This window comes from Rhinopithecus roxellana, chromosome 1 (genome assembly GCF_007565055.1).
Source record: "Rhinopithecus roxellana isolate Shanxi Qingling chromosome 1, ASM756505v1, whole genome shotgun sequence".
NCBI lineage: Eukaryota > Metazoa > Chordata > Mammalia > Primates > Cercopithecidae > Rhinopithecus > Rhinopithecus roxellana.
The window spans coordinates 199,557,144-199,577,856 of record NC_044549.1 but is presented as its reverse complement, the minus strand read 5'-3'; the positions used below and the strand labels follow the sequence as shown (position 1 = coordinate 199,577,856).

Here is a 20,713-nt window from a genome sequence, read left to right as displayed (position 1 = left end):
CCTTGTCACCCTAAAAGGGCAGATTTTGTAGTTGAAGGAAGCACTCGGAGGTCCATGTGACCTGAGTACAGTAAAACTCTGCTTGTAGATGCATTTAGGCATGTTTATGAAACAGTAGGTAGGATCATGTGGGCTCGGAAAGGCCCAGCCTGTGCTCAGCTGTACCAGGTGCACATGGTGTGCCACACACCTGGAAGGCACGATATAAACCCTCCCTTGCCTCGCTAACCCACAGGGCTGACATGGAGGGCTTCCATTTTGTGTCACCAGTTCTTGTAAGAAATAATAACTACTGCTAATTTTTGGACCTTTTCTCCCCAAATGCAAACTGTGCCAAGTGTTTTACATGCAGTGTCTCAGGTATTCACACCAACCCATAGAGGTGGTGCTGTTATGATCCGTGTTTCACCAAAAAGAAAGGAAACAGGTGCTCAGAGGCTGAATTTCGCCCAAGGTCTTACAAACTGGTGAGTGGCAGGGATTCAGCTCTGGTCTATTCAGCCCCCAAAACCACACTGTTAAGTCAGTTCTGGCCTGCCTCTCTGTGCATTCCAATTAGCTGTTGTCAGTTGGTTCTCCGTATTTGGTGAGTGATTTTGGGATACATAAGCCCAAAAAACATCTTTAAGCCTGTTGAACAGACTGCCAGGATTTAATAAACATGCATAAAATCTGACATTTAAAACTATGCCTCATCCTGTGACCACATTCTAGAAGTTAAACAAACGTGCCCCACACTTTAGACAGGAGGTTAGAAACCACAGTAAAGAGCAGGGTCGTTACCACTGGTGTATTCCATTTCCATGATAGAGCACTGCCCTGAAAGTTTACCACTTATTTTCCGTGCTCTGAGCCCAAAAGTAACTTTTTTGTATATTCCAAAAAAGTATATTCCAGGCACACATATTAAAATAGAATGTACCAAAGCATAAAAGTAGTTTAGAGACTTTAAAAGTTTTATTTCTTAGCTATGAAACTCATATGTTAGTAATATATAGCATATGTGTATATGTGTGTGTATATACATTTACATATGTTTATATGGCAGACATTGGAAAATTTCATTTTTAAATGAGCAAAGCCACCAAAGAGTCCACTTCAGAAATGCTGCTTAGATTCATTACAGTCTTAAACGCTGTTTTGCACATTTTTCAAGCATTCCATGGACCACTGGAATTCTCAGCCTATTATAATTTTATTTTGGCCATTCATAGTCCCTGGTGCTAGTTATTCTGGATTAATCAAAGCAATCTGAACATCTGCCTATACAAAAGTCAAGCCCCAAGGTGAGGCAGAGCCTGATCTCATTTCTGTTAGATGCCTGGTGGTGCCAGCATTTGTTTTCATGGCTGCTCTGATCTCCAGTGTTTGCCCAGTAGTCAGAAGAGCCTTCTGAGCTTGGGCACCCAGCGTGCTACCTACCACCAACAGCTTTGTTGGCTGTGCTCACCTCTTCAACCTTCAGCCCCAGTCCCAATCAAGGAGAATGAGATCATAGAAGTCACATGTCATCCCCCTTGATTTCAGCATTCTTGGATATGGAGGAAGGAAAGTCCTTAAAAATTTTAGACCCCCTACTTGGGCTTTCGGCATGAGTGTTCAAGAAGAGAACAGTACATGTTCATGCCTGAGAAGAAGCATTCCAAACCAGTCAGAGTGTCTGATAACTTCTCCATGAGAATGCGCAAGCTATAAACAAAGCCTGCCTCACCACATCAAGAGGACACAACCATGCCTTGCAAATTCCAGAGCAGCTTCTCGAAATGCTGGCAAGACCTATAGCTGAAACATGCTGGTGGCCTCCACATTGTGGGAGGCAGAAAAAGTCTTGGAATTGTCCTCAGAAGATTTCCATTGATGTGAGACCCCAAGGTAAGGGAGACAGCCAATGTCCTTCACAAGTTTCCAGAAGTTCTTTCGAAACTTCAGGCTGACAAAGGCATAGAGCATAGGGTTAAGGCAGGCCCTCAGGTATGCGATGGCCTCTGTCACTATGATGGTGTAGTGAAAGCTGGTCATGGCATAGTACTCCCAGTGTGTGCTGCGGATGAGCTTCACGAGGTTGAAGGGCGTCTGGGTCAGCAGGAACACAGCCATCACCAGGAAGATGATCTTTAGAGATCTGTGCTTCTGGAAGCCTCCAGCATGAAGCAGTGTTTTGATTATGACTGAATAGCAGACAATCATGGCGAGCAGTGGCAAGAAGAACCCCAGTGTCATCTGGGTGGCAAGAACCACGGTGGAAATCTCCTCATCATGATAACCACATATGAGCTTGTCCAGATTAAAGACATTGCCATAGATAATTTGGGGCAAGGAAACCAGCAGGGATATCACCCAGATGAGCAAGCAGATGACCTTGCCCCAAGTCATCCTCTTGGCTTGCTGGTTGTAGGCCTTGGTGGCCTTAACCACTACAATGAAACGATCCACTGTGATGCAGGTGAGGATGAGCATGGATGTGTAGAAGTTAATAGTGTAGATGCCCAGTAGGGTCTTGCACATGACCTGGCCAAAGATCCATTCATGGATGCCTGCATAGGCCCAGAAGGGCAGAGTGCAGACAAACACCAGATCAGCCAGGGGTAGGTTCACCAGGAACACGTCCGTCAGGCTCTGCAGCTTATGGTAGAAGACAGATATGACCAGCACCAGGGAATTCCCCACCAGGCCACAGACAAACACCACCAGGTACATGCAGGGCAGAAAGACCTTGCTGAACTGCAGGAAGTCTTGATGCTCCTCCTGGCTGCTGTCATTGAAACTGTTGAAGAACCCATCATCTTCATAGTGATCATACTCTGCCATGGTGTCTGTTCTGATGAACACCTGTGAGTCAGAACCCAGGAATTATATTTAGGGCTGAGGATGGCATTCTCTGTCTTCCTGCTGTCCCATTGACCACATTTAGGGGGCAAATAGTCATCTCCTAAACCCACCCACTAGGCTGTGTAGAAACAGCACAGTCCAGTATATTGAAGATAACCAATTCTGAGGGGAAATTGCTCAGACAGGACAAGGACTCTCCATTAGCCTGAAAATTCTCAGGATCTCACCCATGTGGGAGACAACTCATAACTGACCCCTAAGCACATTCCATAAAATCCTGTGCTCAGTTATTTTGAAAGCAAAAGTCGCTTTGCCGTCAGGTGGGCACAGTGCTCTTTGGAAGAGCAACACTGATAATGGATGGTTGAGCCCGCTGATAATCTGGGTATCAGTGGATGAGCCCACTGATAATCTGAGCTCATCAATGGGACATGCCTGTTTTCATCTCCCCCTGCCTCACCACAGTTGCCCACCCATCCTGAGCCCCATTTCCTAATAAATTGTGAAAGCTAAAGCAAGTGCCCCTACCAGGGGGCTCTCCTATCAAGGAGACTCCTGGAGACCACAGGTGTTTGGGGATGGCAAGACTGCTCTGCCTGGGTAGGTAGTCCTTCCTGCCTTTACTTCCCCTCAATTGCATAGATTTTCAAAGGCTACTAATGGGGAAACAAGGGATAGAAAAGCCCACGGCTGCCCAGCACTTTGGCTGAGCTGGCTTCATGGATAAAGCACTGGGTGGTTCTCACTTCCCAACTAAACTTTCCCCTTCATCATCTAACACAGTTTATGGCATTCCACCATCAGAGTCTCATTTCCTGAAGACTTCTGAGCAAGAAGTCTCTTCAAAGGTAGATTTCCCCAAAGCAGAACCTTGCCTTAGGTCTTGTGATTGGCAGGTTAGGACTTAAGGGCCTCATTTAACAAGCAGAAGACCCAATTGAAATGGGGTGCCAGATGGGCTACCTTTCTTACCCAGGGCACCAGCCCTTCAAGATGTCACTTCTCTCTGACCCTTCCCTCTGCCCTGTGACCCTGCCAAAGACCACGGACAGGACAAGGGATCATGCAACCTGTGGTGTGGGAGCAGGGGCCGCTATGGCAACATCAGCCCATGAGTGCGAAGCCTGCCGTTGCTACTGACCTGCAGATACTCAACATGCAGCAGCTCATTTCCAGTGACCTGGAGCTATGTCTGGCCAGTACCTCAAGAAGATGTATGAAGAAGAGCAGATGTTTGGACAGAATCTCTGCCAGCAAAGTCAAAATATTGCCTGACCAGAGAAGGGCATATAAACAATGAGGTTACCTTTCCTAATCCACTCAGAAACACTTCTGTCCCTGACGTTGAGTCCTGACTGCGAGCAGTGTCTCCGATGCTGCTGCTTGCCTCTGTCTTTCCAGGGGCCAAAGTGCCCTTTCTCTCTAGCAAGGAAGGATGCTGCCTTTAGGCTAAGACTGCTTAATAACTATCCTTACCCTTACACCACAATAGTTAGATCTCTAAGGGTGATAGGTCAGCCAGTAGACATCCTGCCCCCGATAAGCTCTGTGGGGCACTATATTAAGTAGGTCAGATGATGCGTTTGTGTTATTAATTCGCATGGGCAAAAACATATTTTTTCATCATTTAAAATATGAAACAGGTGACTTTGCTCTTAAGAGTAATGTCCAGCTCCCCATTATTGCTTGACTCGCTCTTGCCTTTTTTTGGTATCCTTCTGTTCCAGCTTTTACTGGTCCCTTATGCTGCCATTACACATTTCATCAAAGGACCTGTTCAAATTCATGTGTAATAATTGGTAAACTTTGATGTATAATAATTGGTAAACAGGTTGGGCCTGGACAGTGCTGTGCAAATAGAATATTAAAAATTACTTCCCCTTCTAGGCGAACCAAAAACATTTATCTTCTGTAATCAAAATCCTATTTTGTTTTCTGAAAATTAAAAAAAAAATCTACAACTTTGGAAATAGTGTAAAAGTCTGATAATGATGAAGCAAATTATAATTCAGACATAAAATAGAATATGACTTAAATGTTTAGGAAGTATTTTTACTGATTTTGGAAAATGCAATACTCTTAGTTAAATTGCTAAGAACAGAGTAAACAAAGTAAGTATGCAAAATAAGTATTAGCTATTACTATTACGACAAGTAGATGTCAAAAGGATACAAAATTAATAGTGATTCGTAACCTTTTTTGACCATAAACTCCTTTGAGAATCTCCTAAAAACTACAGACCTTTTCTCAGAAATAATGTATACACACACACACGCACACACACACACACACATGCACAAATACCCCTGCAATTCTGGGAGTCCATGAACCCCTTGAATCCCTCTGCCATGTATTCTGTGGGCCCTCATTTAAGAGTTCATGATAAACTATGTGATTTTTGACTGACCGTACTTTTAGAAACTTGGAAAAAAATGATCACATTTTATTAGCAGTTGGCCTCCAGCTGGTGGAATTATGGGTGACTTATTTCTTCCTTTTTTTAAAATAGTTTTCAAAGTTTCTACAGTAGTATATTGATTTATATTGAAAAAATAACATAAATGATAATCTGAGAAAACAGCCTGTCTTATGCAAAAGAAATGAAAACAGATTATCCATTGAGCAAATATAGACAATAACTAGATCCTCCTTATCTCCCTGGGTGGGTCTGACTATGCCATTACTAGCAGTACCATCAGCCTACAAGCACTAACTGTGTGCCTGGAAACATGTTCAGTAGTTTTCATGTTTCTCCAGTTTAACCCACACAGTAGCAAATGGCAGTGATGGAATTTGAACTAAGAGCAGCTGAGCTCCATAGCCTGGCATTGTGCACTGTGCCCTAGTACAGACAGGAATCAGAGAATACCAACAATACCTGGGGTTAGTCCTCCCTGTCTTCTTTTCAGTATAAAGAGTAAGACAAATGACTCACCAGCAGACGTGCTTTGCCAGTTTGTCCCACAGATGAGCTTGCTCGTGAAGCAAGGTCTGCCTCTACTTCTGTGATGTGGTTCATGTTTCCGCTGAACATTTTTTAAGAGCCTTCAGCTGGTTACTATAAGAGACCCACCCCCTACTCCCATCCTTCAGATCAGAATCCATATGACCAACCCGCCCCTGTGTAGTGCATGGGTCAGAGATGGGTGGGTTACTCTCATACCCCACACCCCCTTCATTCTGCTTTGGGGCTGATTCTTCTGTCAGGGCCTGACAGGGCTTTATTCGTAAACTAAAGGGGAACAATAAGGAGGTTTGGCTCTGGCCATCCACTGAAGATGGTGGCATTTGTACCTTAAAATTACTTCATTCACTAGTCAGACATCTTTTTGGAACAGTTGGGGTCTGGGCCAATGCTAAGTCCATGGCATGGGCTGGGTTCTGTGTGCACATGCAGCTCCAGCATATGTGATAGCTGTTAAGCCCCATAGCAGCCCTGCAGTCGATATTATCCTTCCTTTATAGATGAGAACACTGAGGACCATAGCCAAAATAACAGCCCCCGGTGCACACAGCTAGAAACTGGCAAATTGAAGATACACACTCAGGTGTCTGTCATTACCAGACCAATCAACAGATGATGAGTCTGCCAGAGGGCCTGGTGCAGTGCTTCCTCCTAAGCCCACACCACTCAGGCACCTCAGCAGGCAGTGCCCACCCACCCTGCCTAGCCTGGCTGGAATCATCTGGTTTCCTTGGGCTGCCCTCTCTACTCCTGGAATTCCCCAGCTGTTGACTACTTTGATCTCAGTACAGTTCTAGTTGTCAGTCTCCATGATCTAACATTACTGACCCTTCTGGGAAATAACGCTGGAAGGCAGGAATTAGAGGCATGTCAGCCTGGGTCACATGCCCCAGTGCCTCCTCCTGGAGACGGTACTAGGGAGAGGCAAGTACTCCAATGTCTGCTTTCCCAGAAGCAGCTGCCCTCTTGTGGAGGTGCCTGGCCTCCCTTCTCTGGCTCTGCACTACCATTCAGGTTGCTTCTCTCCAATGCTTTTGCTCTCTCCCACCTCCTAGGCAAACCTCATGTGGCTCTTCCTAAGGGCAAATATCAAGCATTGGGAGCATGGACCAGGAGCAACCTCAGGATCCAGAGACTAACACTCAGTTCTACTGCAAGCCTGGCCCTATGCTGGATGCTTCTATGTACAGCCATCTAATCCTAGTCACTTACAGATAGGCAAACAGAAGACTAGAGAGATTAACCCACTTGCCCAAGAATACACATCCCCAGCAGTCACCCGGGACTGTCAGGCTGCAAATCCAGTGCTTCCTGCCCTGCTCTGAGTATGGAGCTATGCCAGGGGCCCCTGATAAAAGATCTGAAGAGCTCTAGTAGGTCTGCAGGCCTTTTTTTGAATGAATTCGTTCAGACTGTCCTTTCTACCAAACTGGTGCAAATGAGTGAGGTGTTCCTTATGGGCATGAACCATGAGGCCGCATAGACTACATACCGATGGACAGATGGATGTAGGGAATGGTGGACAGATGGATGTAGGGAATGGTGGACAGATGGATGTAGGGAATGGTGGACAAATGAATAAAAGAACAGACTGAGCCAAATATGCACCTGTCTTCCTGAAAGAGACCTTTCAAGGCAGGGTGGCAATTTAACCCTGCCTGACATTTAGGAATCTTTCAGCTTTGAGATCTGAGTTTTACCCAGGGACAAGCCAACCATGCCACTCAAGACAGGTCCACAGGGCAGTGTTAGAATGGCCTGAGCCTTGTCAAGCACCCTTCGCCATGCTCTTCTCAGCAAGCCTTTCTACTCCATGAGGAAAAACAAACCAGCACCTGGGGCTCTCCATGACTGTGTGTACGTGTCAATATGGGGATATGTGTATTTGAGAAAGCATGGCTTGTTTATCATGGCCATTCTTTAATAGAAACTCCTCTATAGTACAAAAGACTTGCACCTATATTTGAGGTGCTGAGCCACTCACAGGTTTGGGGCTAAAATTTTATTTTAATCACTTTACAAAACGCCTTTTACTATCTGCCAATTTGTAGTGTTAATTGTTTTAAGGGCATTATTTTTATTTGAAACAAAACTTTAAACTTGCTAAGGGTGGGAACCCAATCATATATGTCTTAGATTTCCCCAGAAATACCTAAACATTTTCTAAATAAAATTGAGGGAAGAGTAAAAGGGAAGTGGCAGACATACCTGCTGCAGATTTATCTTGGAAGTCAGACTGTTGGCCTGCTCTCCCTACCTGAAGACCTGGCAGAGCTTTTAAGTTATCAGTTCCAGGATCCAGGGATGAGACATTTACTGCTGTTGGCAAGGCATTGGTGGATGATGGGCTGTGATCCACAGAAAAGTAACCTAACCAGCCAGGAGTGGCAGTGGGCACCTATAGTCCCAGCACTCAGGAGGCTAAGATGAGAGGATCATTTGAAGCCCAGGAGTTTGAGGCCATCCTGGGCAACATAACCAGCAGACCTGTACCGCTGCAAGCCACCAGGAGGAGCTGAGAGATCAACTGGCAGGAACAGAGCCACTATAGCTGAGAGGAATTGTTCTGGAGGAACAGTTTTTCTATAAGCAGGAGAGCAGGAGAAGGAAACCACGTACAGGGGTTGACTACCTCCAGCGGAAGAAGGTGAGTTGTCGAAGTGTCTTACCAGTAGAGAATGTGTCTGAGTCACGTGGCACCAAAGTATGTTAGCAGCAGCAAATCCATACGGGTCTGCAGCAACTCGAATCTTGCCTCCTTGGAGGAAAGAATTTGGTCGAGGGGCACAGGTAGGTTTAAGGCAGAGGGAGAGACTGAGGCAAGTTTTAGAGCAGGAGTAAGGTTTATTAAAAAGTTTTAGAGCAGGAACAAATGGAAGTAAAGTATACTTGGAAGAGAGCCAAGCAGGTGACCTGGGAGATCCAAGTGCCCCGTCGGGCCCTTGACTTGAGGTTTTATACATTGGCATGGTTCCAGGGTTTGTGTTTCTTCTCCCCCGACTCTTTCCTTGGAGCAGGCTGTCCGCAGGCATGGTGGCTTGCCAGCACTTGGGAAGGGCTGCATGCTCAGTGTGTTTACTGGAGATGTATGCATGCTCACTTGAGGTATTTTTCCCTTATCAGTCATTTCTAGAGGAAGGTCATATACCGGTTAAACTCTTCCATTTTGCCTCTTAATGTGCATGCTTGAGCCCACTCGCCCACCTCCTGAGATCTTACCAGGAAGCTGCTGATTACCAGCTTCAGATGTTTTCTATCTATTGGGAGACTCTTTCTCTGGCTCTGGCTGCAACCAGTTATTTTACGGAGACAGCTTAACAGTTGCCTGACCATTACTTGACAGTCACCTGACATTCCTGGGGGAGGGGGGCCCTCTCCTGCCCTACTCATGCCTGCCTAGCTACCTACTCTAACACTAGGAATTTATAAGCAATGGATTAGCAAAGTAAAATCAAGTTAATACAATAATAATAATTTGATAGCAAAACTAAAATATGCCCCCAGATTGCAGAGTGAATATGATGTGTGTGGTGTGGTTCAGCCCAACCTTCCAAACCTGCACTGTTCAGTGCAGCCTTCTGCTGTGAGAGACCTGTGCTGCACCTGCACTGCCCAACACAGTGGCCACCAGTCCAGGTGATAATTGAGCACTTGAAATGTGGCTAGTGCAACCAGGCAGCCACATTTTTAGTTTAATTTATCTGATGAATTTAAGTTTATATAGCCACATGTGGCTAGTGGCTACTGTATTGAAGAGTGCAGTTCTAAACTGAAGACATCTCCATTTCAGAGGAGACTGTTCACAGATGGAGGCTGACCAGAGGGAGGTATAGGAGCCTGTGTAATCAGGAAAAGCAACACTTCTCACTCTGCGGGGCTTAGCGAGGCTGAGGGGAGATGGCGCCCCCTGGGGAAGATTGGCAGCAAGGCACCTTGGGCCATAGGGATTTTCCAGGCATCCATTCCTCTCTGGGCTAGTTTCTAAAGAAGCAGACCTGTACCGCAGGCAGTCTGCAGGATTAAAGTTGTGCAGTAATTACATAACAAACAGTCTGAGGCCATTTAATTCGTGACAGGGAAGGACTATAGAGTCCCATTTGTAGAGACCAAGCTGGAGGGGCTCCACTATGACTCAGAGAGGTGTGGACTCCAGGACTGCAGTGCCAGGGGCCGCCTGGTTTGTGCTCACCACTTTATTCTGACTCGCTTCTAATGTGGAGCCTTGGGTGTGTCCTCCTTTGGGAGCATTTGGGACAGAAGAAAACCTTACTCTGAGGCAAATAATGTAGACATTCACTGGGCATGGGCTGTGTGCACAGCAGGCTGCCCAGGAATGCCAGGACGGCACCCACAAAGGGACAGACAAGTTGACGGACTGGAACGTGTGCTCGAGAGAGATTGATCTCAGCTGACCACTGGCTCCAGACAAAAACTCGGACGGAAAGGGTGGCATGCCATCAGCCAAGCTAGCAGTAGGCTGCCATGACCAGAGCAAGGGGAGGAGGAAGGCCGCGTGGGCAGTGAGTATCTGGTGTCTTCGCTGAGACTGCCTCGATAGCAGGGAACGGAAGCAGCTCTAGTAGGAGATGGGGTGCCCTCTAGTGGTCATGCTTTGGTTGCCGTCCTTTCTCAAGCTCTTAAATCCCTTGACATCCTCTGAGTTGCTTGAACACTTTCTACAGTATCTCACGGTAAGAAATACATTTTGCATGGCTACCTAGTGTGCATATGTGTACACATACGGTCAAAACAAGAGCCTCGAGGCTGGCCGCAGTGACTCATGCCTGTAACCCCAGCACTTTGGAAGGCTGAGGTGGGCCGATCATGTGGTCAGGAGATTGAGACCATCCTGGCCAACATGGTGAAACCCCGTCTCTACTAAAAATACAAAAATTAGCTGGGTGTGGTGGGTGCATGCCTGTAATCCCACCTATTCGGGAGGCTGAGGCAGGAGAATCGCTTGAACCGAGGAGTTGGATGTTGCAGTGAGCCAAGATCGTGCCGCAGCACTCCAGCCTGGCGACAGAGCAAAACTCCGTCTCAAAAACAAACAAACAAAACCCAAGAGCCTCATAAATACTTATCCTCGCAACATGCAATATACTATTGTATTTTCTATTTTATTCTATTTCTTTTAATGTTGGTCATAACCTCCTGATTCACAGCCCACTAAATGGGTCATGACCTACAGTTTGAAAACCTATTGAAAAGAAAGCCCTCTGCCCTAATGTTACCTTTGAGACTGCATCACCCACCTGTCCCACTCCCACCTCACTCATGCAGGGCATCCACCGGGACCAGCAAGGGTCTGGGAAACCTGCTCTGTGAATCATTTGCTTATAGGTAATCAGGCGTTGTCTGTCATCACTGTGGTCAGGGAGGAGGGTGATGGAGGAAGAGAAGGAATCATAGATTAGGACATTTTTTATCCTGAATGCAGGAAAATTGGGAGAACCAAGTACAGCTTTCAGAGTCTCTCTCATTCTACTTTATTTCTTTATCTCATTTATGGTATTTGCACCTTGGACAAGGATGAAAGCAAACAAGCAGGCCTGACTGACCCTGGCCTGTCTCCTCTGGACTTCTGCTTCCCTGCTGTCAAGTGGGTGGCTGCACGAGCTGGCTCCTTGAGCAGCTTCTTGCACTGATGTTCCCTGTTTCTGTTTGTCCCGGGGTGAGGGGTGGGGGCCTGGAAGCCAGCGACTGGAAAAGCAAAAAGAAGGAGGTGTTAGGCAAGGAGGAAGATAGAGGGTTGGGGCCAGGAAGAAAAATAAATGCCAGAGTGACAAGGCATGCCCCCGGTGGCAGCAGGTGCTGCAGCCCGCGTTCTTTCTGCACCTTCCCTGAGAAGAGCAACAGAGGCCAAGGGCAGGAAGCTGCTGACCAGAGCAAGCCCACCTCTTTCTCAACCAGTGGGCTTGCAAAATGCTACCTCTGAGTCCTTTAAAACTTACAGCCTTTTCAAGCCATCAGAACCCAGAGTCCATCTGGTTCCATTTGCTTCCATTTAGAAAAGGAAAACTAGGGTCTCAGGAGGAAAGAGCTCACCATGAGTCACACAGTCACAGTGCTGAAACTGGAACCACAGTGGACCCCACCACAGTCATACCACGTCCCCTGCCCTTAGGACCACAGAGACCTCAGCTAGAGGGAACCCCACTGCTCAGGGCTGGTGGCATTCAGCTCCTGGAAGAGCACAGATTGTTGCAGCAATTTAAAAAGAAGCCACACTGAGTGGCAGATCTTCCTCACTGACGCCTTCACATGAGGATGAAGCCATTATTTCTTTTCTGGACCTAGGTTTCCTCTTTGGCAGAACAAGGGAGTGGAGCTGGTTGGGCTCTGAGGCACCTGAGATTGTATAAGCCCCTGGCTGAGCTGGACCTGGGGCCCCACAGGGAAAGCACTAAGTTGCAGTCAGGGTATCTAGTTCTGGCTCCAGCTCTGCCTTTGAGGAACTACCTGGGCCTCTGTGTCCCCATCAGTGAAGGCAGGGACTGCAATCTGCCAATATGTTCTAAGAATCCATAATTCAGAAGGTGTTAAAAACCTCCCCTGGGTGCCTGTTCTTGTGCCCCAGGAATAGGCCAGAGGCTTCTCTAGTCGTGCACTGGCACTGAGAAGGCAGGACCCAGTGGTGCTGTTACCTTGGTCCCGTGGCAGTGGCTCTGCTGGCATGGGCTAGGAGAGTGGTTGATTGTGTTTCTGCTCACCCTTCCTATAGCAGGAGGTCTCTTCCCTACAGCTGCTCCAGGGAAACTGCTGTAGCCCTGTTGTCTTCTCCTTGTCCACCTGCTTGGCCCTTGCCCCTGCAGCCCTCCCTCTACCCACAAAATCTGCTGGGGTCTCTGTCATGGCCTCTGTGATTAAAGGATCTCCCATGCATCTGGATTTGGCTGCCTGTGACTCCAAGACTGCGGACCCCAGGATGTGAGGCCCTGTGTGTTGATAGCTAAATGACTGTGTTCTCGTTTGTGACATTTCAGGGACACTACATCAACCTCGCTAACGCCTGAGGACACTGAAGACATGCCCGTGGGGCAGGATGCGGAAATCTGCCTGCTGAAGTCTGGAGAACTCATGTAAGTGGCAGCTACCACCTGGGTCCTCTCCAGGTATGGCGTTGGGAGGAGTAATGGCCTCTCCAGTGTCGGCGCTGGGGACCACCCCGGGGGCTCTAACTTAATACCAGTGGGGCTTCGTTTATTCTTTTTTTTCAGGTATAGCTTGTATATGTTAAAATTCAAGCAAGTATACAGTGCTTGATTTCTCATGAATGATACAGTGTAATCACTACCACAATTAAGATATAGAACTGTTCCTTCACCCTGGGAAGTTCCCCGTGCCCCTTTATAATATTCCTCCCACACCTCATGTTCTTTTTTCAAAGTAACTTTGTTAATTTTTTTATTGTATGAGCAATACACTTTCATTGTAAAAAATTAGGAAAATAGAGATAAGCAAAACATGTTGGCGTATAGCCTTCCAGTCTTTTTTATATACCTATATACATATAATTTTTGACACAAACATATATTCTAAATCTTCTTTTGCAGTATTTTAAAACTTGCTATAGCATGAGTATTTTCCCACATGACCGAGTTCTCCAGTGTTGTATCCAGTGGCTGCATAACTGTCATTGAATAGATTCAGTCACTCATTCACAGATATTTATTATCACAATGTGCCAGGTACTATTTTAGGTGCTTAGAGCATGTCAGTAAACAAAACCAACAAAGGCTCACCCCTCGCCCTCATCAAGCTTACATTCCAGCAGGGGTTGACAGATGACAAGCTGTCAACATAATTAAATAAGTCAATATTGTATAAATGTTACAAGGTGGTGCTTGCTATGGAAAAAGATAAAGTAGGGTAACAGGGAAGGGGAATTTGCCATTTTAAATAGAGTGACAGTAAGAAGATAAGACTTGAAGGAGGTGAAGGAGTTGCCAGGCTTCTATCTACGGGTATAGCATTTCAGGCAGAGGAAACAGGCCTCACAAAGGCCCTGCGACGGGATGGTGCCTGGCATGTTGAGGGGCCGAGAAAAGGGCCAGCATGCCTGCAGCAGAGAGAACCAGGAGGTGGAGTCAGAGTGGAAATGAGGGTCCCAGCACATAGGGTCTTGTTGGCTATTGTAAGGACTTTGACTTTGAATCTGAGGGAAATGGGACCCCCAAAATGAGGTGTGTAGCATTAAGAATGACTTAATCTAATTTACATTTGAAAAAGAATTGTTCTGGTTGTCATGTGGAGAATAGATGATGGAGGACAAGAGCAAAAGTGGGGAGACCAGTTGAAAGGGTATTAGAGGAATGCTTGTTCCTTGGACCAAGTATTGGCAGAGAGGGCAGAGCCAGGGCAAATTCTGGACCTATTTTGAAGGTGGTGAAGATAGAATTTCCTGAAGGGTCAGATGTGGTCGTGAGAGAATAATCTATTCCACCAGTCCTCAGGTGACCTTGGACCACACTTGGACAAACACTATATTGAATTATGGGGCAGACCAAGCAGGAAGAATTAAATAGCTAGCCCACTCACAAGCTGTTGATGCTAGGGGAGTATGAAGTGTCAGGGCCACCCTTTCTGGAGAGCAACTTGGCTGCAGGATGTACCAAAAGCTCAAGAATTGCATTTTCTCTTTGATGCAATGGGCCTATGTCTGGGAATTTATCCTGAGGAAATAATGACTGGATGTGCAAAGATAAAGCTACCAAAATGTCCCTCGCATGCTACTCACAGCAGTGACAATTAGAAATAGTAAAAGAGAACTTGAGTGGTCATGAATGGCTGTTGAATTTTGCCAGATCTTTTTTCTACATCAATTGATAAGATCATAGACTTGTTCTTCCTTAGCCTGTTGATATGATGGATTGCACTGACTGACTTTCATATATCAAACCAACCTTGCATACCTGGGATAGATCCCACTGGCTGCGGTATATAATTCTTTTTCACACCCTGCTGGATTTCACAAAATATCTAAAGGATGTTTTGCCAGATGTAGAATTGACAGTTTTTTTCTTTCAGCATTTAAAATAAGTGTGCTGCTACTTCCCTCTGGCCTCCATGGTTTTAGATGAGAAATCCCCTAGCATTCAAATTGGTATTCTCCCATAGATAATAAGTTATTTCTCTTTGCCTGCTTTCACGTTTTTTCTTTGTCTTTTGTTCTTAGAAGTTGAACTACGATGGGTCTTGGCATGAATTTCTTTGGGTTTTTCCTATTTGGGGTACACTCAGCTCTTGAATCTCTAGGCTTATATCTGTCACCATATTTGGGAAGTTTATAGCCATCATTTCTTTGAACAGTTTTTCAGATGTACTCTATTTTCCCACTCCATTTGGGACTCCAGTAATACAAATGTGAGATCTTTCGTCCTTGTCTTGCAGGTCCCTGAGGCTCTGTTCTTTTTCCTTGCACCCCGCCCCCCAATTATCTTTTCCCTGTGTTGTTCAGATTGAGGAATTTCTGTTTTTCTCTCTTCAAGTACAACTGTCATCTTTATTCAGCTATTGAGTGTCCAGTGACTTTTTTTTATTTTGGTTATTGTAATTATTTAGGTCTAAAATTTCCATTTGGTTCTTTTTTATGTCTTCTGTTTCTTTGGTGTGAGTTTTCCACTTTTTTATTGTTTCAAGAACATTTAAAATTGTTATTGAAGCATTTTTTTTGATGACTGCTTTAAAAGCCTTGACAGATAACTCCAGCATCTGATTGATGTCAGTGTCGGCTTCTGTTGATTGTCTTTCCTCATGCACACTGTGATTTTCCAGGCTCTTAGGATAACGAGTGGTTTTCTAGTATATGTAGGTGGGGGGCTCAGAGACGCTAAGCTGTTGTGATTTTCCTCATATTCTGGGGGTCCTTAATCAGTCCGCCTTCCTTCTCCTGCCCTTCACTTTTACTACAACTGCTGAATCATTTTCAGGTTTTTTAGTGGCGTTTAATGGGAAAGAACAAGGAAATGTTTGAAATCATTTATAATAAAACTTGTAAAAAATCTACCCTCAAATAAAGGGATGAGGAAAGTTATGAGATTTAGAAGTAATTAGAACACACAGATCCAAGGCATATCCTTGAGGAGAATAGGATAGTACTGAGATAGGTCGGCTGGACGTGGGAATAAAATGCGAGGAGAATGACAACACCTTGAAAGTTATTTTTTTCTGCCTCTTTCAAAGAGAGTGACAGCAAGCTAAGGATTAGCAACCACATCGTGAGAGCATCTGAAAACATGTTAAAGGTTGGGATTATCTCAGAACACTACAAATGTGTTAGTACCCTTTGACTCATGTAAACTGGAATTTCTGAGGTCACTCAGTGGAATTCACATTTGTAACATGAGCCTTATAGACAATAGGCATCTTAAGATTATATTATATTTGAGCAAACCCTTGATTGTTTTTGTTAAGATCTCCTTTGGAGAGGCTGAGTATTGTCCTTGTCACTGAATAGATGATGTCTAGAATGGATGATTGAGACACAATCCAAATACCTGGGTGCCAGGGGAGAATTCTGGAGCATAAAATTATAAAATGCCCCAGCATTAATGGGGCATTATGTCAGGGTAAGTGACTTTTTACATGGTAATATGGTAACATTTCCACATTACGAGAAAGATGTCTGTTCCAGAATGGACCCCCACACCTGCCCTCAGATTCTTGAAAATTGTAAATATTGGTCGAGGGGTCTTAATTAGAAATAAAATTTAACACATGGAGGAGTATTGCATTGAATTGAATTCTCACAAAGGTGAGTACTGGAGCTGTTCTTTGAAGCATGCTGGTTTTTTCATCATTTCTTACCCTTCTCGTTAGTGTTGGGGAGTCTGCCCATTCATCTCCACAGGTTTGGAGGCAAATGAGCCCTCAGCACCACCACTTGCTGTGCAGTATTGGGCAAGTTACCTAACCTCTTTGAACTTAGTTCCCTCCCCTGTGTTAAAGGGGATAATAATACATTTTCTCCACAAAAGGCAGTTTGGTATGGTAGGAAGATGATGGCTTTGCCTCAGACCGTGTGAGCCTGGATCGAATTTCTTAATCTTTTAGAATCTTAGTTTCCTCTTTTGCAGAATGGCAACAGTCATGCCTTCCTCGTGGAGCTACTGCAGTAACATGCAAAATTGCTGAGCACAGGGCATGGCCTATGATGGCTGCCACCTTCCCATTTCACAGTTGAGAAACTGAGGCTCAAAATGAGTGAGTGATTCACCCAAGGCCACACTGCTCCTAAGTTGCAGCTCTTAACTGGAGGTCCTGCCTCCATGACCGTGAGCTAACCTAACTGCCTCCAGAGTTGCACAGTGTAGGAGGGGTGCCACTCGGCCTGGAAGGGTCCCCGAGGGCCTGGAAGGGTCCCTGAGGAGCAAGCTCCCCAGGTTCATCTTGTAATCTAGTCCTTGCAGCAGTCCTGAGGCAGGCATGGTTGTCCCTGTTTGGCAGATGAGGAAACTGAGGTGTATGAGAGGGTAAGCCCTGCAGCTGGGATGCAGTGAGGCAGGTCCCTTGGCCCTAACCTCACATTCTTCACATAATACTCTGGGTCCAGCACAGAACCCCAAAAACAGAGGAACTCACTGTCAATGAACCCTGTAAACTTCTTGAAGAAGCTTTTATCTACCTAGGGAGAGTAAGAACAAGCTTTTCTCCCCAAAACCATTGTATTACTTGCATCACTCCTACATTATAAAGAGTATGGGATATTGGCATTTGAGGAAAGGCCAGTGTTTCCATGTGGAATCTTACAATGGATGCCAGATGTGGCTGAGAAGATGGACTGTATTGAAAGGCTGGGAGGCTTGTGCTAATTAGGTGAAAGGGTGAGGCAGGGAATTGGAAGGAGAAATGGCAGAGAGAAAACAGACGGCTGAGCAGCAGGGCACCTTCAGGAGAGCAGCAGAAAGCTGTGCCTCGGCACTCACTTCCTGTCCACGAGGGCTGTGGAGCAGGTCAGGCCATCCTCAGTTCCTTAGTTCCCATGGGCTTTCAGCTCCACACAGGCAAATATGTCATCTGTATTTTTTACTGCTGTGTCCTCCATGCCTAGAACTATGCCAGGCATGTAGTAAGCGCTCAGGAAACATTTGTTGGAGTGAACTGCCCATCCCGTAATTAAGCATGTTGGCCAGGGTTACCCAGGGCTTATCCTCTCAAGAAGTCTCCAGCCCCCTCTGAGCCACAGATGACCTGGCCAGTGGACACAAACACTTTGCCCAGTCAATCAGATCCCGCTCTGTATTTTTATTTTAGGATCAAAGTACCCCTCACAGTGGATGAGATTGCCAGCTTCGGGGAGGGTAGCAGGGAGCTGTTTGTGAGGTCCAGCACCTACAGCCTGATCCCCATCACTGTGGCCGAAGCAGGCCTCACCATCAGCTGGGTCTTCTCCTCTGACCCCAAGAGCATCTCCTTCAGCGTGGTCTTCCAGGAGGCCGAGGACACACCGCTGGATCAGTGTAAGGTAAGGCTGGGCTCCCTGCCTGTGGGCTCCTTACACACACATCTGGGTACTTGGGCAGGCCTTTCCCAAAGCAGGGCAGTGGCCATCCCACCCTCTGCTGGGCAGGCCTCAGCTGGAATGTTCTGAGCCGTGTCATGCAGAGAAGGCAGAGCACCTGGGCCTTGTCCAGTTGGGGAGGGAAAGACCCAGAGGTTCTGGAAAGCTGTTTTCAAATGTCTGAAGGTCACACCTGTGTCAAACAGGTACAGTCTGCCCTTGGGATAGATGGGTAGGTGAAAGAGGAATACAGACATATGACTCAATTTAAGGATCATTTTCTAATAGAGCTATGCAAAGCAGGAATGGGTCACCTTGGGAGGTGGTGACCTCTCTTCCTCTAGTTTTTAGCTTAGGGCGCATCCCACCTGGAAGGGTGTCAGTAGAGATGACACCAATGTCACTTGGGTGGTCGAGCTTGAAATCTTGGTGGCGGGTACCAGTTTATAAATTCCTAAGACATTCTAGGCATGGAATGTTGACAGTGCCTGGACTGTAGTTCTCAATCTTGGCTGCAAATTAGAATCTCTAGGTGTGGGATCCAGACATCTCCAAGTGATTCCAATGAGCAGCCACCGGTGTAGATTGAGAACCACTGGTATAGATCAGGGAGTTGAAGCCAGAGTGAAAAGGATGGGGTGGAATCCAGACCACAGGGACAGAGGTTGGGCAGGGCTCCGTGGGTGGCTGATTCAGTACGAGGCAAGGAGGAGGGAGACCCACGCCTGAGGTCTGAATTTGATGCCTGCAACTCTGCAGAGAAAGGGTGTAGAGGGATATGGGAGGGAGAGACGGTTTGGATGGAAACACAAGTTCCATTTGAATCATTCTGAGTGGAAGAAATGGTAAAAGCAGTTGGGCCTGCTGGACTGGAGCTGAAAGTGGATCCTAGCCTGGGAATACGACTGCAGAAATCTCCGTTTTGCAAGAATTGCAAGGATCAAGATAGGGAAAAGCAAGCTAAAGTCATGTGAAACAAGAATTCTGTGAAGTCTTCGCAGAAACATCTATTAGTCCCTTGTGTTTGGTCTACTGGGTGCCCTCGAGGGGCTTGAGGCTGAGGGATAAGGAAGGCCCAGAGCAGGAGAGCCCAGCTAGGAGGGCCACACAGCAGTTCCTGCTCTGATAGAGGAACATGTACCCGTTTGGGTTTGCTCTCCTGCCATCCTGCCCTGTTGGAATCTGCTCATTGCAGGGATCGCTTTTGTCATTTCTCTGCTTTTCAGACTCACTCTCAAAATGTAACTCTGCTCCCTTGGGTTGGCCTTGTTTATTGGAGTCTCATATTCTGTCTTATTTAAAACCGCTCTGCCCATCTTACTCTTTTGGGGCTTGTACCCAGCTCCTCATACCTACCTCTGGAGCCCTTCCTTCTTGAGCAGTTCTGAGCCTCCGCCCAGGAGGTCCTGGCACAGCCTACATGCCTGTCAGCTCCACACTAACAAACGGCAGCACTGCCAAGAGCTGCCCTTGCCACTCACCATCACATTCCCCAGACCTACCAGGGCCCCTTCTGAATCCACCCAGATCAGACACCGTGAGTGTTTGTGGCAAGGAGGGAAGGGACGAAATCAGGGATCCAGGCCTTTGCTGTTTTGCCTGTCCACACGTGACTGGGCTATAGGCTTCTCCCCTTGCTCAGTCCCTACCCACTGAGTCCTCAGGAGCCTGGGGTTCCTGTGTGGCTCTACCAGGAATCAGGAACTTAGGGACCTACTGAGCCTTCCGCATCTCTAACTTCCAGGGGGTCCCATTGCCTTTCCCCACAGTGACACCAGGGGGCAGAAGGGGCCCATGTACAGGATGCTCAGGTGCTCCTCTGCCTTCACAGGCCACTGTCACCAGCCACAGATCGGGGTGGCTGTTATCTCTGCCTGAGGTCGCCCAAAGAGACCATGGCCAAAGTAGCCTGTTTCCACACATATGACCTCAATATCTATCCCGGGGACTCCCTGGGTGCTCTCCTGACCAGCCTGGGCCTTAGAGGAAATGACAGGTACAGTGCAAATTGCAGCACTCAGACCTCATGATTACGGAGGTATAGACACAAGGACTATGCTGTGTATTTGCAACCATTTATTGAGTGTCTGCTGTATACTGGACTCTGTAGGCCCCGCAGGGGATACAGAGAGATGAAGGAAGCTCACTGTGTAGTCGGAGAGAGACTCTAATCAATAGACCCTTGTGATTCCAGGTGGCTTCATGACAGGGGTGGGCGGGCACTGTGGGTACCCCTGCGAAGGGTGCCTAGCCCAGCCTGGGGAACAGAGATGAGGAAAGGAGACCCCTGGGTGATGGTGAAGGCCACAGTGGAGGAAACCAGGAGCAGCACTGTGAGGTGAGGTGAGGGGCCTGTGCGCTTGAGGAGAAGCATCCAGTAGATGGAAAAGCACAGCAGAAGGCCAGCCCCGTCTCTA

General features: G+C 46.7%; 2 protein-coding genes across 5 annotated transcripts in view; one reads left to right on the top strand and one right to left on the bottom strand.

Annotated features, from left to right (window-relative positions):
• The window catches only part of FYCO1 (FYVE and coiled-coil domain containing 1), a 79,801-nt gene that overhangs the window by 47,660 nt on the left and 11,428 nt on the right, over positions 1-20,713 (top strand). Inside the window, exons 15-16 of the mRNA XM_010374799.2 lie at positions 12,781-12,876; positions 18,050-18,260. Coding sequence (XP_010373101.1) covers positions 12,781-12,876; positions 18,050-18,260 — 307 coding nt within the window. The remainder of the gene's footprint in view (positions 1-12,780; positions 12,877-18,049; positions 18,261-20,713) is intronic.
• On the bottom strand, positions 943-5,874 carry CXCR6 (C-X-C motif chemokine receptor 6). Of its 4 annotated transcripts, none has more exons than XM_010374797.2 (2): positions 5,765-5,874; positions 943-2,829 (listed from the first exon to the last, which is right to left on the bottom strand). In XM_010374797.2, the coding sequence occupies exons 1-2, from the start codon at positions 5,861-5,863 to the stop codon at positions 1,777-1,779; spliced, it is 1,152 nt and encodes a 383-aa protein (XP_010373099.2). In that variant the 5' UTR covers positions 5,864-5,874; the 3' UTR covers positions 943-1,776. The 4 variants fall into 4 exon arrangements, with proteins under 4 accessions (XP_010373099.2, XP_030792009.1, XP_010373100.1 ...); XM_030936149.1 differs by having other exon boundaries at positions 5,708-5,811; XM_010374798.2 differs by lacking the exon at positions 5,765-5,874 and adding an exon at positions 4,136-4,800.